The sequence below is a fragment of the Ranitomeya variabilis genome, chromosome 4 (assembly GCF_051348905.1).
Source record: "Ranitomeya variabilis isolate aRanVar5 chromosome 4, aRanVar5.hap1, whole genome shotgun sequence".
In the NCBI taxonomy this organism is placed as follows: domain Eukaryota; kingdom Metazoa; phylum Chordata; class Amphibia; order Anura; family Dendrobatidae; genus Ranitomeya; species Ranitomeya variabilis.
This window is the reverse complement of record NC_135235.1, coordinates 728,674,539-728,689,952: the sequence shown is the minus strand read 5'-3', so window position 1 is coordinate 728,689,952 and position 15,414 is coordinate 728,674,539. Positions and strand designations below refer to the sequence as shown.

The 15,414-nt window shown below is 46.1% G+C and overlaps 1 protein-coding gene across 2 annotated transcripts in view; it reads left to right on the top strand.

Annotated features, from left to right (window-relative positions):
- The first annotated feature begins 567 nt into the window (after positions 1-567).
- LOC143767970 (uncharacterized) overlaps positions 568-15,414 on the top strand; it is a 44,157-nt gene continuing 29,310 nt past the window's right edge. For both annotated transcript variants that reach the window (XM_077256557.1, XM_077256556.1), the window contains exons 1-6: positions 568-688; positions 3,397-3,546; positions 3,672-3,851; positions 3,925-4,048; positions 4,132-4,229; positions 4,428-4,518. In XM_077256557.1, the coding sequence (XP_077112672.1) occupies positions 3,469-3,546; positions 3,672-3,851; positions 3,925-4,048; positions 4,132-4,229; positions 4,428-4,518 (571 nt within the window). In that variant the 5' untranslated portion in view covers positions 568-688; positions 3,397-3,468. The remainder of the gene's footprint in view (positions 689-3,396; positions 3,547-3,671; positions 3,852-3,924; positions 4,049-4,131; positions 4,230-4,427; positions 4,519-15,414) is intronic.

Below are 15,414 nucleotides of genomic sequence, written 5' to 3'. Positions count from 1 at the left end.
CTCCGTACACCTCATGCACACACGGCTCCGCTCTGTACACCTCGTACACACACGGCTCCACTCCGTACACACACGGCTCTGCTCCGTACACCTCGTACACACACAGCTCCGCTCCATACACCTCATATACACACGGCTCCGCTCTGTACACCTCGTACACACACGGCTCTGCTCCGTACACCTCATGCACACACGGCTCCTCTCCGTACACCTCGTACACACGTGGCTCCGCTCCGTACACCTCATGCACACACGGCTCCTCTCCGTACACCTCATACACACATGGCTCCGCTCCGTACACCTCGTACACACATGGCTCCGCTCCGTACACCTCGTACACACACAGCTCCGCTCCATACACCTCGTACACACACGGCTCCGCTCCATACACCTTACACACACGGCTCTGCTACATCCACACTGTTAACCCCTCCTGACCCCACACATAAACGTCCTCTCATCCAGCACCATGACAACCAGCACAGCAGAGTCCTGCATACACTGAGGCCCCTGATTATGTGACCCCTGACTCCTCCCCTCTTGTGACCTCATCACAGGTCCTGGGTGCACAGAGCAGCCATATATGTGGAGTGCGGCTCTGTGGGTGGAGGTCGGTGCTGGAGGCTCCATTATTCTCTATGTGGAGTGCGGCTCTGTGGGTGGAGGGTCCACACCAGAACTGTAGCAGGTAAACACCCCAATATCCACAGGTGCCCCTTCTAATTGGGGGGAAGCTATCACCTCTAATAATCCTCGGACAGTTCTGACAAACACAGAAAAGTGCCCCTTTATGGAGGTGACAGAAAGTCTGTTTAGTCCCTTTAGCTCCATAGTATCAGCTCTAATCCAATGGTGAGAGAGCGATTTACCCTGAAGAGTCACAGATTGTGGGGTTGTTATAAAATAATAATAATTTTATTTATGTAGCGCCATCATATTCCGCAGCGCTTTACAAATTATAGAGGGGACTTGTACAGACAACAGACATTACAGCATAACAGAAATCACAGTGCAAAACAGATACCAGGAGGAATGAGGGCCCTGCTCGCAAGCTTACAAACTATGAGGAAAAGGGGAGACACGAGAGGTGGATGGTAACAATTCATTTGTTGTTTGGACCAGCCATAGTGTAAGGCTCGGGTGATCATGTAAAGCTGCATGAACCAGTTAACAGCCTAAGTATGTAGCAGTACAGACACAGAGGGCTATTAACTGCATAACGTGTATGAGAACATGATGCGAGGAACCTGATTTTGGTTTAACTTATATGAATAGGCCACACAGGGATAGTTAGGTTAATGCGTTGAGGCGGTAGGCCAATCTGAACAAATTAGTTTTTAGGGCACGCTTAAAACTGTGGGAATTGGGGATTAATCGTATTAATCTGGCTAGTGCATTCCAAAGAATTGGCGAAGCACGTGAAAAGTCTTGGAGACGGGAGTGGGAGGTTCTGATTATTGAGGATGCTAACCTGAGGTCATTAGTGGAGCGGAGGGCACGGGTAGGGTGGTAGGCTGAGACCAGAGAGGAGATGTAGGGTGGTGCTGAGCCATGGAGTGCTTTGTGGATGAGGGTAGTAGTTTTGTACTGGATTCTGGAGTGGATGGGTAACCAGTGTAATGACTGGCACAGGGTAGAGGCATCGGTGTAACGGTTGGTGAGGAATATAATCCTGGCAGCCGCATTCAGGACAGATTGGAGCGGGGAGAGTTTGGAAAGAGGGAGGCCGATTAGTAGAGAGTTACAATAGTCCAGACGAGAATGAATAAGTGAGACAGAGTTTTTGCAGAGTCGAAAGTAAGAAAAGGGCGAATTCTAGAAATGTTTTTGAGATGCAGATAAGAAGAGTGAGCCAATGATCGGATTTGGGGGGTGAATGAAAGCTCGGAATCAAGGATGACCCCAAGGCAGCGGGCATGTTGCTTTGGAGTAATGGTGGAACAACACACGGAGATGGCAATGTCAGGCAAAGGTAGGTTAGTAGAGGGAGAGAACACGAGGAGTTCAGTTTTTGAAAGGTTCAGTTTCAGATAGAGGGAGGACATGATGTTAGAGACAGCGGTAATCACTGGTGTTTTCTAAAAAGGCAGGCGTGAGATCGGGAGAAGAAGTGTATAATTGGGTGTCATCAGCATAGAGATGGTACTGGAAACCAAATCTACTGATTGTTTGTCCAATAGGGGCAGTACACAAAGAGAAGAGGAGGGGGCCTAGGACTGATCCTTAAGGAACCCCAACAGTAAGGGGAAGGTGAGAGGAAGAGGAACCAGCAAAACATACAGTGAAGGATCGGTCAGAGAGATAGGAGGAGAACCAGGAGAGAACAGTGTCCTTGAGGCCGATGGAGCGGAGCATAGTGAGGAGGAGCTGATTATCCACAGTATCGCATGCTGGGGAGAGATCCAAGAGAATTAGCATGGAGTAGTGACCATTAGATTTAGCTGTTATTAGATCATTAGAGACTTTAGTGAGGGCAGTTTCAGTAGAGTGTAAAGAGCGGAAACCAGATTGTAAAGGGTCGAGAAGAGAGTTATCTGAGAGATAGCAGGTAAGACGGGAGTGGACCAGGCGTTCGAGGAGTTTAGAGATGAAGGAAAGATTAGAGACAGGTCTATAATTAGCGGCACAGTTTTGATCAAGTTTTGATAAAATGTTATACTTAGGGGGTTTTGTGTTGTCTCCTTATAAGAATCACAATGGTTTTGCTCCTTTTCCGCTGATAGATACAAACGACTATAAAAGACGGGAACCAAGGAAACACGTGTTACTCTCATAGTACGGGGCCCCACACACGGGAAACATTCATATAGAGGCCGGTGGGGATGGAGTCAGTGATGGACTCTGGCCAAATCTGTTTCTAGAGCCTTAGTAGAAGATGAGGATGTTGTCCTCATCATAAAGTAGTTATTTCTCCTGTCAATGAATATCTCCTGCAGTATTGCTAATGCCGATTCCAGTGTCGGTAAATGAGACGTGAATTAGCGTTATGGAAGATGAGTCTATGAGAAACGTATTCAGCTGCCGACTCCGAGGGAGAAACTGCTTGTTGTCTGTGGCTTAAATATATATAGGTTTTATTACTAGATGTCATTAAAAAAAATAGAATGCTGTAAAATAATAAAAATACCATTGCTGCTTGGGTCCCCACCAGTCTGTGTATTTTCTGGTCAGTCCTAATGAACTTATGATTCTTACAGCCAATCAGTTGCTGAAGCAGTGAGTAACATAGCCAGTGACTGTGAGCATGGAGGAGATGTCTTAGTCAGAAATTCAACTTATGTTCCAGTCCATACAAGACTAGAAAATAGAACTTGTAGATGTTGTATCTTCTTATGTTTCCCTTATTATTTCCAGGATTTTTATGATGTTACATCGGCTCATCTTCTTCTCATTCAGGTCTCTACAATATCGGATCCTCTCAGTGAAGATCTTCTATATAAGAGAATTTTTCTGAATTACCCATCACAGATGGATATGGACAGAGACAAGATGGCGGAGAGGATACTACACCTCACCCTAGAGATCCTCTTCCGGCTTACTGGAGAGGTGAGAGATTCTGATGACGTCACATTACATCATTCTTATCTATGGGAATAACAGATGGACAGAACTGGAGAGGTGAGGACTCTGGAAATGTCTGTAGATTTATTAATGTGTTTCTCCATAACCAGGATTACACAGTTGTGAAGAAGACCTCTAGTGAGCGCTGTCAGGACCCTGTGTCTGAGGTATGGGGAAGACCACTGAGCCCAATCACAGGGCCTCCACCTCACCCCCTGATACATGAGGACATCAATGACCAGAAGATCCTAGAACTCACCTACAAGATGATTGAGCTGCTGACTGGAGAGGTGACACTGCTGGGAATGCTGGGACATTATACAGTAAGAAGGGATCAGGGGATGATGATATTGTATATGTCAGGTTCCTATAAGATGTCAGGATGTCACCGTCTATTTCTCCATGGAGGAATGGGAGTATTTAGAAGGACACAAAGATCTGTATAAGGACATCATAATGGAGGTTCCCCAGCCCCTCACATCTCCAGGTAATAGACAGGACTAAATACACACGGCCTATAATTATCTGTATGTAAAGAATGAATTCACTCCCTGTATGTGTTTCCTCCAGATCTATCGAGTAAGATGACAACACCAGAGAGATGTCCCCGTCCTCTTCTTCCACAGGACTGTAACCAAGAAGATCCCAATGTTCCTCAGGATCATCAGGTAGATGGAGAGAAGGTGTCAGGAGATCTCCCCTATGATGTGTAGACAGCTGTGAAGGTCTTGTGCTCAGCTTTGTTTTATCCACCAATATTATATGTTTTATACTTGTGTAATGAGAACGGTGGAGATGGCAGGATTAGAGCTGATCATAGATGTGACTTCTCCATCTGTCTGTGACCTTTACAATATTTGTTTCAGGGTGAAGATCTGACCCATATTAATACTACAGAGACATATGTGAGGGGTGATGAGCGGTGTAAAGAGGAGACTCCTACATATGACTACCCAGGTGAGTAGTGACCACTAAATGCAGAGAAGTCACAGATTCTTCTCAGTCACCGGCTGTGGCTGCTTTATCGGTGGTGTAGTCCGGCAGTATCACAATCGTGTGATCATCATTTTACCTCTAGACCACAACATTCTCCTCCATCCAAAACTGTTCAAACGACTTTGGGCATTAACCCCTTTCTGACCACGGATGGGATAGTACGTCCGAGGTCAGAACCCCCGCTTTGATGCGGGCTCCGGCGGTGAACAGCTGACGTGCCCGCAATAGCGGCGGGTGAAATCGCAACTCACCCGCCGCTATTAACTACTTAAATGCCGCTGTCAAACGCTGACAGCGGCATTTAACTGGCGCTTGCGGCCGGGCTGCCGGAAATGAGCGCATCGCTGACCCCCGTCACATGATCGGAGGTCAGCGATGCTTCTGCATAGTAACCATAGAGGTCCTTGAGACCTCTATGGTTACTGATCCCGGCTAGCTGTGATCGCCACCTTGTGGTCAGCGCTCATAGCACACCTGCATTTCTGCTGCATAGCAGCGATCTGATGATCGCTGCTATGTAGCTGAGCCGATCCAGTTGTGCCAGCTTCTAGCCTCCTATGGAGGCTATTGAAGCATGGCAAAAGTTTAAAAAAAAAAGTTAAAAAAATGTGAAAAAAATATAAAAGTTAAAATCACCCCCCTTTCGCCCCATTCAAAATAAATGAATAAGAAAAAATCAAACCTACACATATTTGGTATCGCCGTGTTCAGAATCGCCCGATCTATCAATAAAAAAAAGCATAAGCGTAGCGAGAAAAAAATTAGAAACGCCAGAACTACGATTTTTTGGTCGCCGCAACATTGTATTAAAATGCAATAACGGGCGATCTAAAGAAAGTATCTGCACCAAAATGGTATCATTAAAAACGCCAGCTCGGCACGCAAAAAATAAGCCCTCACGCGACCCCAGATCATGAAAAATGGAGACGCTACGAGTATCGGAAAATGGCGCAATTTTTTTTTTTAGCAAAGTTTGGAATTTTTTTTCACCACTTAGATAAAAAACAAAATAGTCATGTTAGGTGTCTATGAACTCGTAATGACAAACAAAAAACATGTGTGGGATTGCACTTTTTTTGCAATTTCACCGCACTTGGAATTTTTGTCCCGTTTTCTAGTACACGACATGGTAAAACCAATGATGTCGTTCAAAAGTACAACTTGTTTCACAAAAAATAAGCCCTCACATGGCCATATTGACGGAAAAATAAAACAATTATGGCTCTGGGAAGGAGGGGAGCGAAAAACGAACATGGAAAATCGGAAAATCCCAAGGTCATTAAGGGGTTAATTAAAAGCCTTTTTCTATAGAACACCTACCCCCTGAAATTAGGAGATGCTGACCGTAACCTGCTCAGGTTTGTAAACTGCAAAGCCAAATGACAGCGTACGTAGAATGTGCTGATAAGTTAGAAAATCACTTGAAGAAAAATATTATGATGGGCCTGTAAGGGAAAGCGGAGGGTAATGATGCTGTTGGTTTCCTAGATCCCTGATATCTTATTGGATGAATCTCCCTTCTCTCCCTTCTGTGCTGCTGAATGTGCTCATATGGTCCCTACAAGACCAGGTCCAGTCTTTCTGGACAAACTTCCCTTTTATGATCGATAACATTAAATTTGCAGTGAGGCCAAGTGTGAATTTCTGTACAATAACAGCAGAGTTTCCCTTTATGCTGAATTTTCAATTTCTTTTAAAAATGAATAACTTCAAGGAGGATTGTGCTAAACTGCATATAAAACATTACACCTGTGCCATGATTTATCTCTAAGCTGTGCGTGGCTGATGACTGTAATCTATAATATAATGGTAGGAGCGTCACTCTGTCTGAAGCCTTTAAATTCTGCACTAGCACGACGCGCCTGCGCAGTCTGGACCCCACAGAGTTAAGCATCCGAGGATGAGGATTGTGACCCAGGAGATCGCAGTATGCGTAAGCAATTGAACGCATACCGCGATCACTGGCATCATTGTCCCAGGGGGTCGGCGGGGGAGGGGGTGCGGAAGCTGTCACATCATACTCACCTGCTCCTGGCGTGGTCTCTGCAAGTCCCTGCTTCTCAGGCCAGTCTCACACGTCCAGATAATTCTGGTACCGGAAAAATCGGTACCAGAGTTATCCGTGACCGTGTGCTCACATGGCACATCAGTTTGGCACACGTGCGGCAGCCGTGTGTCTTGCCCGTGTGCCAACTGAGGACCACACGGACCGTGCAGGAGACAGCGCTACAGTAAGCGCTGTCCCCAGCGTGTGGCGCTGAAGCCGCCATTCATTCCTTCTCCCCAGCAGCGTTCTCTGGATAGAAGGAATGAAAAATCATGGTTTTTTTTTTTTTTTTTTTTTTTTTAAATAAAGTTCCCGGTCAGCTCCCGCCTCCCACCCCCTGTGCGCCCGCCCGCTGGCATTAAAATACTCACCCAGCTCCTGCGATGCTTCCTCTCAGCGCCGCAGCTTGTCCTGTATGAGCGGTCACGTGGTACCGCTCATTACAGTGATGAATATGCGTCTCCACCCCTATGGCTGTGACGTTCAGGTTAGATGGCGTGGTTAGTGTGCGCCCTCTGCCTGAACAGTCACAGCCAGAGGACCCGGAAGTCACAGCGGCACACGGCGGTGGAACGAGGACAGATGAATATCTCAAGTGCCGGTGTCCTGAGCCAGCAGCGACTCCAGCACCTGACCCCCATAGCGTCCGTATCTCCGCCTGCTCAGGACAACAGCACTCGGTGCCCAGCGATGAGAGGTAATTATGTCATTTTTATTTATTTATTTATTTTAATAGCAGCAGCAGCATGTGGGGCATATTATGCTATGGAGTATCTTATGGGACCATCAACCTTTATGGAGCAGCATATGGGGCATATTATGCTATGGAGTATCTTATGGGACCATCAACCTTTATGGAGCAGCATATGCTGCATATTATGCTAGGAAGCATCTTATGGGGCCATCAACCTTTATGGAGCAGCATATGGGGCATATTATGCTATAGAGCATCTTATGGGACCATCATTAACCTTTGTGCAGCATTATATGGGGCATATTTTTGTATGGAGCATCTTATGGGGCCCATCATGAACTTTATGGCGCATTATATGGGGCTCCTGATTCAATATGGATATTCAAAAACACTTAACCTACTGATGTCTCAATCAATTTTACTTTTATTGGTATCTATTTTTATTTTTTAAATTGAACAGTAGCTGCTGCATTTCCCACCCTAGGCTTATACTTGAGTCAATAAGTTTTCCCAGTTTTTTTGTGGCAAAATTAAGAATCTCAGCTTATACTCGGGTCGGCTTATACTCGAGTATACACGGTACCTATCCGGTATTGCCGCGGGGTCTCTTCGGGCCGGAGGCTGGGACATGAACCCTCTGTTGGAAATGGCGCATGCGTATAGTGCACTTCAGGCGCCATTTTGTAAGTTAAGCATCCGGGGATGAGGATTGTGGCCCAGGAGGGTTGTGGTGCCAGAATTGGCGCCTGCGCAGTCCGCACTTTCCAGCTCCATTTTTATACTGAATCTATATATAAAATATGTCAGTGGAGCAATCCAGACACTTTCTACTGAATATATATATCATACCGCTGCTGCCGCCTCCTCGCTCGCTCCCGGCCTCTGCTTCTCGTGCGCGCGCGCATACCAGGTTCAGTGCTGCGCGTGTGCACTTCTGATCTTCTGTTGGCACTCCTCTTCGTCTCCTCTATGGTCCTGGAGGACTAGTACCTGGAAGTCGGTCCTCCTTATTGTCCTCTCTATGGTTCTGGAGTTCTGTTACTCGGAAGTGCTACCCTGCCTTTAGGTATTTAAACTGCTTCCTGTCGTCCCTCTGTGCCTGGTTATCATTTGTTCCTTCAGGTGTTCCTGGCCGCTCTTAGTCTCTGAAGTTCGTTTTTCCTCTGACTTTGGGTTTATCCTGTCTTTCCTGTATCATGCTAGCCTCTGCGTTTCCTCAGTTCCTCCGCCAGTTCCTGTACTGCTGCAGTTTACCCATCAGTCCTGTTTTACCCATCAGTCCTGTTTCTCTGCAGTACTCACCTATCCTGTGGTCCTACTAACTCCGCCTCTTCTTGGTCTTCTCCCATCCTGGTCCTCCAGCTTCCGTGGCGATAGTCCCTCACGGGCCTGCCCCTAACTCTCCCTGTATAGGGGGCGGTCTATCTGGTCAGTTCTTCCGTGAGGGGTTCGTCGTCACGGTCTAGAGGGTCCACTCTCCGTTTTTCCCTCTTTGAATCGTCACACTTAAATAGGACTGCACTCGGGTGACATCTGAGTGCAGCCTGATTCTTACAGCATAACAGTATAACCAAGCCATGGACCCCGCTGGTGTCTCTGCCACTCAAAAGGAGTTACTTTTTTTGCAGGAGAACCAGACTAGAATCATGTCCTTTCTCAAGAACATGGAGTCTCGTCTCGCGACGTTACAGTCTACCGACCCTGGTAACGCTACTCAGTTGGCGTTTCTTCAGCAAGAGTTAAGTCAACAACGGGACCCTCAGTACCATATTTTGAATGTTATGGCCTCTGTCGATAATCGACTTCTCTCTCTTTAGACTGCCGCTTCTGCTCCTGTACAGGCGTCCATTCCACAGCCCTCGCCCCGTCTTGCCAGGCCACCTCGGTATGGTGGGGATCCTAAATTATGTCGCGGGTTTCTCAACCAGTGTCAACTACACTTTGAATTATCCCCGCTACTGTACCCAACTGAACGGAGCTAAGGGGGCTTTTGTGGTGTCCCATTTGGAGGGTGAGGCTTTGGCTTGGGTGAACCCTCTTTGGGAGCGAGATGATCCTGTGGTTTCTCAACTTACTCTCTTTTTAGACACTTTCCGCAAGGTGTTTGATGAACCTGGTCGTCTGGTATCGACTACTGAGTCCCTTTTCAACCTTAGTCAGGGGACCCTTTCTGTAGCTCAATATGCCATCTGTTTCCGGACGCTGTCCTCTGATTTAGGTTGGAATAATGAAGCTTTGGTGGGAGCATTTTGGTGAGGTTTGTCTTCCCGCATTAAGGATGAGCTGGCAGGGCGGGATACTCCTGCTTTAGATGACCTTATCTCTTTGGCAACTCGCATTGATTTGCGGTTCCAGGAGCGTTCTCGTGAGGTTGTCAGAGAGAGGAGACCTCCTCGTTTATCCTCCGTTACACGTGGTACTTCTCTTTCCCAAACCACTGCAGTTTCTTCCCCTTCTTCCCCTGAGCCTATGCAGGTTGATCGCCTCAAGCCTGCCGAACAACGCCGAAAGGAGAGACTTGCACAGGGCTTATGCTTTTATTGTGGCAGCGCTTCTCATCTTCTGCGTTCTTGTCCCCAGAAGCCGGGAAACGCCTCCCCCTAGGTCAGGTAAGAGAGGCCTCCCTAGGTAGCCATGATTCCTCTCCACCTTTGATTTTGCCTGTCATTTTACACATGGGTTCCAGTCGCTTCTCTCTTGAGGCTTATGTAGATTCTGGGGCGGCTGGGAATTTTGTTCAACTTGAGCTGGTCGAGAGGCTTGGGATTCCTGCCAGATCCTTGGAGGTTCCTAGGCAAATAGCTTCTGTCGACGGTCAGCCTTTGCGGGAGGTAATTTCTTCTGTCACAGAGGAGATTGAGATTCAAATTGGAGCTTTACATCGAGAAAAGTTGGCATTTTATGTTTTACCGTCTTTATCCCATGCATTTCTTTTAGGACTCCCCTGGCTAAGAAACCATGAACCTACTCTGAATTGGCGTACTGGGGACGTCCTATCCTGGGGACAGTTTTGTCAAAACAGATGCCTGCTTCCCGTCAAGCCTGCTAGTCTCCCTTCCTCGGCTCCGGAACTAGCGAATCTACCCGCAGCTTATCACTCTTTTTCGGACGTTTTCAACAAATAGGAAGCTGAGGTCTTACCTCCGCATCGCCCTTACGACTGCCCAATAGATCTTGTATCCGGCTCTACTCCTCCTAGAGGTCATATTTATCCTGTCACCCTCCGAGACTCAAGCCATGCCTGAATACATTCAAGAGAATCTGGCCAGAGGCTTTATACAGATGTCCTCCTCTCCTGCAGGCGCTGGTTTTTTCTTCGTCAAGAAGAAGGATGGTTCCCTTCGTCCCTGCATTGATTACCGTGGCCTCAATAACATCACCATTAAAAACAAGTATCCACTTCCTCTCATCCCAGAACTTTTTGATCGTCTGCGTGGAGCACGAATCTTCACTAAACTGGATCTCAGAGGAGCCTACAACTTGATCCGAATTTGTTCGGGAGATGAATGGAAGACTGCGTTTAACACCAGAGACGGTCATTATGAGTATTTGGTGATGCCTTTCGGCTTATGTAATGCTCCTGCAGTTTTTCAAGAGTTGGTGAATGATGTTTTTCGGGACCTACTTTACACCTGTGTAGTGGTATACCTGGACGACATCCTTGTGTTTTCACCGGATCTGCTTTCTCATAGGAGACATGTGCGGCAAGTTCTTCTCCGTCTGAGGGAGAATCATCTGTATGCTAAACTTGAGAAGTGTGTCTTCGAACAGTCGTCCCTACCATTCCTGGGCTTCATCATCTCTGATTCTGGTCTGTGTATGGATCCGGCTAAAGTTTCTGCCGTACTCAACTGGCCACGTCCGCTTGGGGTTAAGGCGATTCAGCGTTTTCTAGGATTCGCGAATTACTATCGGCAATTTATTCCTCATTTCTCCTCCTTGTCGGCTTCCATCTCTTCTTTGATAAAGAAGGGTGCTAATCCTTGTCTTTGGCCAGCAGAGGCTGAAAAGGCTTTTCATTCTCTCAAAGAAGCATTCGCCTCCGCTCCTTTACTCCATCGCCCTGAAGCTAATAAACCCTTCTTCCTAGAGGTTGACGCCTCTACTGTCGGTGCCGGAGCTGTGCTTTCTCAGAAGTCTTCTACTGGTCGTCTTGTGCCTTGTGGTTTCTTCTCCAAGACTTTCTTTTCTTCTGAAAGAAATTATTCCATTGGTGATAGAGAACTTTTGGCCATTAAATTGGCTTTAGAGGAGTGGAGATATCTGTTGGAAGGAGCCTTATATCCCTTTGTCATCTTTATGGATCATAAGAATTTGGCATACATCCGTTCAGCGCACCGACTGAATCCCCGACAGGCCAGGTGGGCCTTGTTCTTTGCCCGATTTGACTTTGAACTTCGCTTCCTACCTGGAGAAAAGAACTTCAAAGCTGACGCTCTATCCAGGTCCTTCTTGTCGGCGGACACTGAGGAGGAGTCCTCGCACATCATTGACCCCGCTAAAATCATCACACTTGCTTCAGTACCTATGACCTCTTTACCTCCGGGTAAGACGTTCGTTTCTGAGAGGAACAGGAGACATGTGTTACTCTGGGGACATGCTTCCAAGCTAGCGGGACATGTCGGTTTCAAGAAAACTTTTGATCTAATATCTCATTACTACTGGTGGCCGACTCTTTTGAAGGATGTCCAAGCTTTTGTGGTCTCTTGTCCTTCCTGTGCCAAGAACAAAGTACCCAGGCGGCTTCCTTCCGGGCTTCTTCTTCCTCTTCCAGTGCCTACCGCTCCGTGGCAACATATTGCAATGGATTTCTTAACTGATCTGCCTCGTTCCTGTGGTTGTACCGTCATCCTCGTGGTTGTGGACCATTTTTCTAAAATGGCACATTTCATTGCTCTTCCTGGTCTGCCTTCGGCTCCTGAACTGGCGAAGATTTTTGTTCAACATATTTTTCGCATTCATGGTCTTCCAGAACACATTGTTTCTGACCGGGGAGTTCAGTTCACCGCTCGTTTCTGGAGATCTCTCTGTAAGTCATTGAACATTTCGCTTGATTTTTCTTCGGCCTATCCTCCACAGTCCAACGGCCAAGTGGTAAGTTCCAAGAGAATAACACGTCACTCCTTAAATGGTAATGGTAAATAAATATGAAAAAATCCAGCACTCAGGAAAGAATGTCTTTATGTATATTTATTTAATCATATGTCCCAGTATATTTCAATGTAACGTTTCGGTCTTTCTGACCTTCATCAGACTAGGGTACAAAAATAAAAAGAAACTCAATAACATAATAATGACATACAGTCCAATATGTACATATAAATAGGTATATATACAAACTCTTTGTCTCAATATAACCATTAGTACATGTATATCTCCAGATAAAAAGACATCATTAATATCTATAAAGATTAATTGCATTTATATTTATTCATTCTCATAGGAATCCAATGTCACATGAGAGCTTTTCCATATTTTCGCTTAAATGAAAAAATCAGAAAAATATATGAAAGTAATATGAAAAAAATAATAAAATAGAAAAAAATAGAAAAAAATAAGAATAAGAACTGGTACATAAATATACCTCCGTACGTCACGGAAAAGGATAGACCTAGTACCAAATACCCGAGAGATAATCCCATACTATATAAAGATATTCCCATACTATGTGAAGATATTTAGAAATGCTGTAATTGTACATTATGTTTTGTTATAATATATTCACAATAATTAGAGAGAACTCGCTTATTTGCCAACTCAGAAAGAATAACCGCTATGTAGCGTGGGCTTACCACTAAGGAGTACGGTGGTAAGAAAACGGCTGACCGCATGCAGAGCACTGGGAAATCTCCTGCATGTTTACTGGGAGTGCGGTTCTATAGCAAACATGCAGGAGATTTCCCAGTGCTCTGCATGCATGAGTTGGCAAATACTATATTTTAATTTAGTCTTCGGTCCTTTGTTTCAGTACTCCCGTTGGAGTCACTTTACCGTATAGGTGGGTCTACCCTTATTACAGCTGGGTCATTTATTAACGGACTTTATAGCGGTAAGCTTCAGTTATAATTCTAAAAAAACGGAGTCTTCCTATTAGTTTCTTTGGGCTGTATATATTATATTCATATGTTGGTCCTTTGTTTCAGTATTTCTATGGAGTTCTGTACCTGATTTATGGGCTTACTCCAGTCACAGTGTTATTCACAATTCTCATAATTACCTGGTAAGCGAGTTCTCTCTATCTTTTGTGATAATATATTCACAATAATTAATGTACAATTACAGCATTTCTAAATATCTTCACATAGTATGGGAATATCTTTATATAGTATGGGATTATCTCTCGGGTATTTGGTACTAGGTCTATCCTTTTCCATGACGTACGGAGGTATATTTATGTACCAGTTCTTATTCTTATTTTTTTCTATTTTTTTCTATTTTATTATTTTTTTCATATTACTTTCATATATTTTTCTGATTTTTTTCTGATTATTTTTATTTAAGCGAAAGTATGAAAAAGCTCTTATGTGACATTGGGTTCCTATGAGAATGAATAAATATAAATGGATTTAATCTTTATAGATATTAATGATGTCTTTTTATCTGGAGATAAATGGAGCGCCCCCACTGCCGCAGGGCCGAGGGGTACCCGGTACCGGGCCTCTGAGTCTCTGCTCTGGGGTTGTCACGGTGGCTAGGCCCGATCCGTGACCCTGCCGAGGGGCGCACAGTGAATGATGCGACGGATGTAGATGGTGCGGTGCAGTAAATAACGAGGACACCAGGTTGCAGTCTCTTTACCTCTTTACTGAAGGGTGTAGAGACCTCAGTCCAGAGCGCTGTCCACCGGGCTGTCTGAGACCGGCCGGTCCGAAGGCACATCAGGAGTTCTCTTTACAGGTGGGAATCAGTGTCTACCTTCTAGCGCTGGGTGTTGTAGTCCTTCCCTGCTGAGCTCCCGGGATAGTCCTCACAACTGAATCTGTCTGTCTCTGATGTTCGTTCTCTCCGTCCCCCAGATGATATGGCTAGGACGCACCCGTATGACGGGGTAGGCCTGGAGTTCTTCCGGGACCCTAGAGTCGCCCCTCTCCCACAGCTGCCTCCGATGTCTGCTTAGGTGATTTGTGTGAGACAGCCAACCTATAATTGGCTGTCCTGCCGTGGTTTGCAGTAGTACTTAGAGTCTCTTACTTGCTCGGCGTTCCGGCCACCGACTGTTTGCGCCTCAGAAGGATGTTGCCTCGGTCTAACAGCACGACTCCTTCTGGTCCTAATTCCTCTTTACTGTATTCCCGTTGTTCACTGGTTAGTTCTGCTCTTAGGAGTCTGCCAGGATCCCATCCCTGACAGGTCCTCTCACCAGCTCTTCCCAGTTACTTCTCCCTGTCTTCCTGTCCAACCCCCAGTTTTACCAGAGTGTGAGGAGTGGCCTACTAGATAGGACCACCCCCCCTGGTGGCCGGAGTGTGAAGTGTAGTGAGGTGTTACCTGATCAGAGAAACTCCTTTAGTGCAATCAGACGTACCATAGCTCCCCATAGTGGCGGAGCCACAGTACTGCAACGACCAGGACTCTGGGGCGCTGCACTCCCCCCCGGTTAAATCCAGTACTCCGGGACTGGGAAAACAAGAACAACAATACATGTTAGCAGGAAACACACAAAATTTTGAAATAGCATAAACAAGTAAACATAACAGTGCTTCCCTTTATGGGAGATGAGAACTCTTGAACGTTGCGAAAGTTAGGTCATGCACAGTTTATGACTCTCAGTCCAGTGGTCGAAACAGCGGGGACCCCGGGTAAACAAAGGGGTCCCACCTTTGGAAAGTTTTTGAGCAATTCACCGTCCATTACTCTATTGTCCATTTTACAACCTGTAACAAAAATATGTACACAAACATTTTCAACTAGATAGCAGCCCTATCAATACCTCCAAGTTTTGTAGCGGAGGGGAGTTTGGTTCTGAGTGCTGCGTGTGGACCTTCGCAGCGCAGGGGTTGCTATTGGCCTAACAGGGCCCGCTAAGCTTGCTACCGCTGGTGTAGTGCACTGTCTTCTAGCTACACTTCTAGTGAGTCTGGGTAGCACTGGCAGGTTGGGGCTCTCTGAGCTGCTG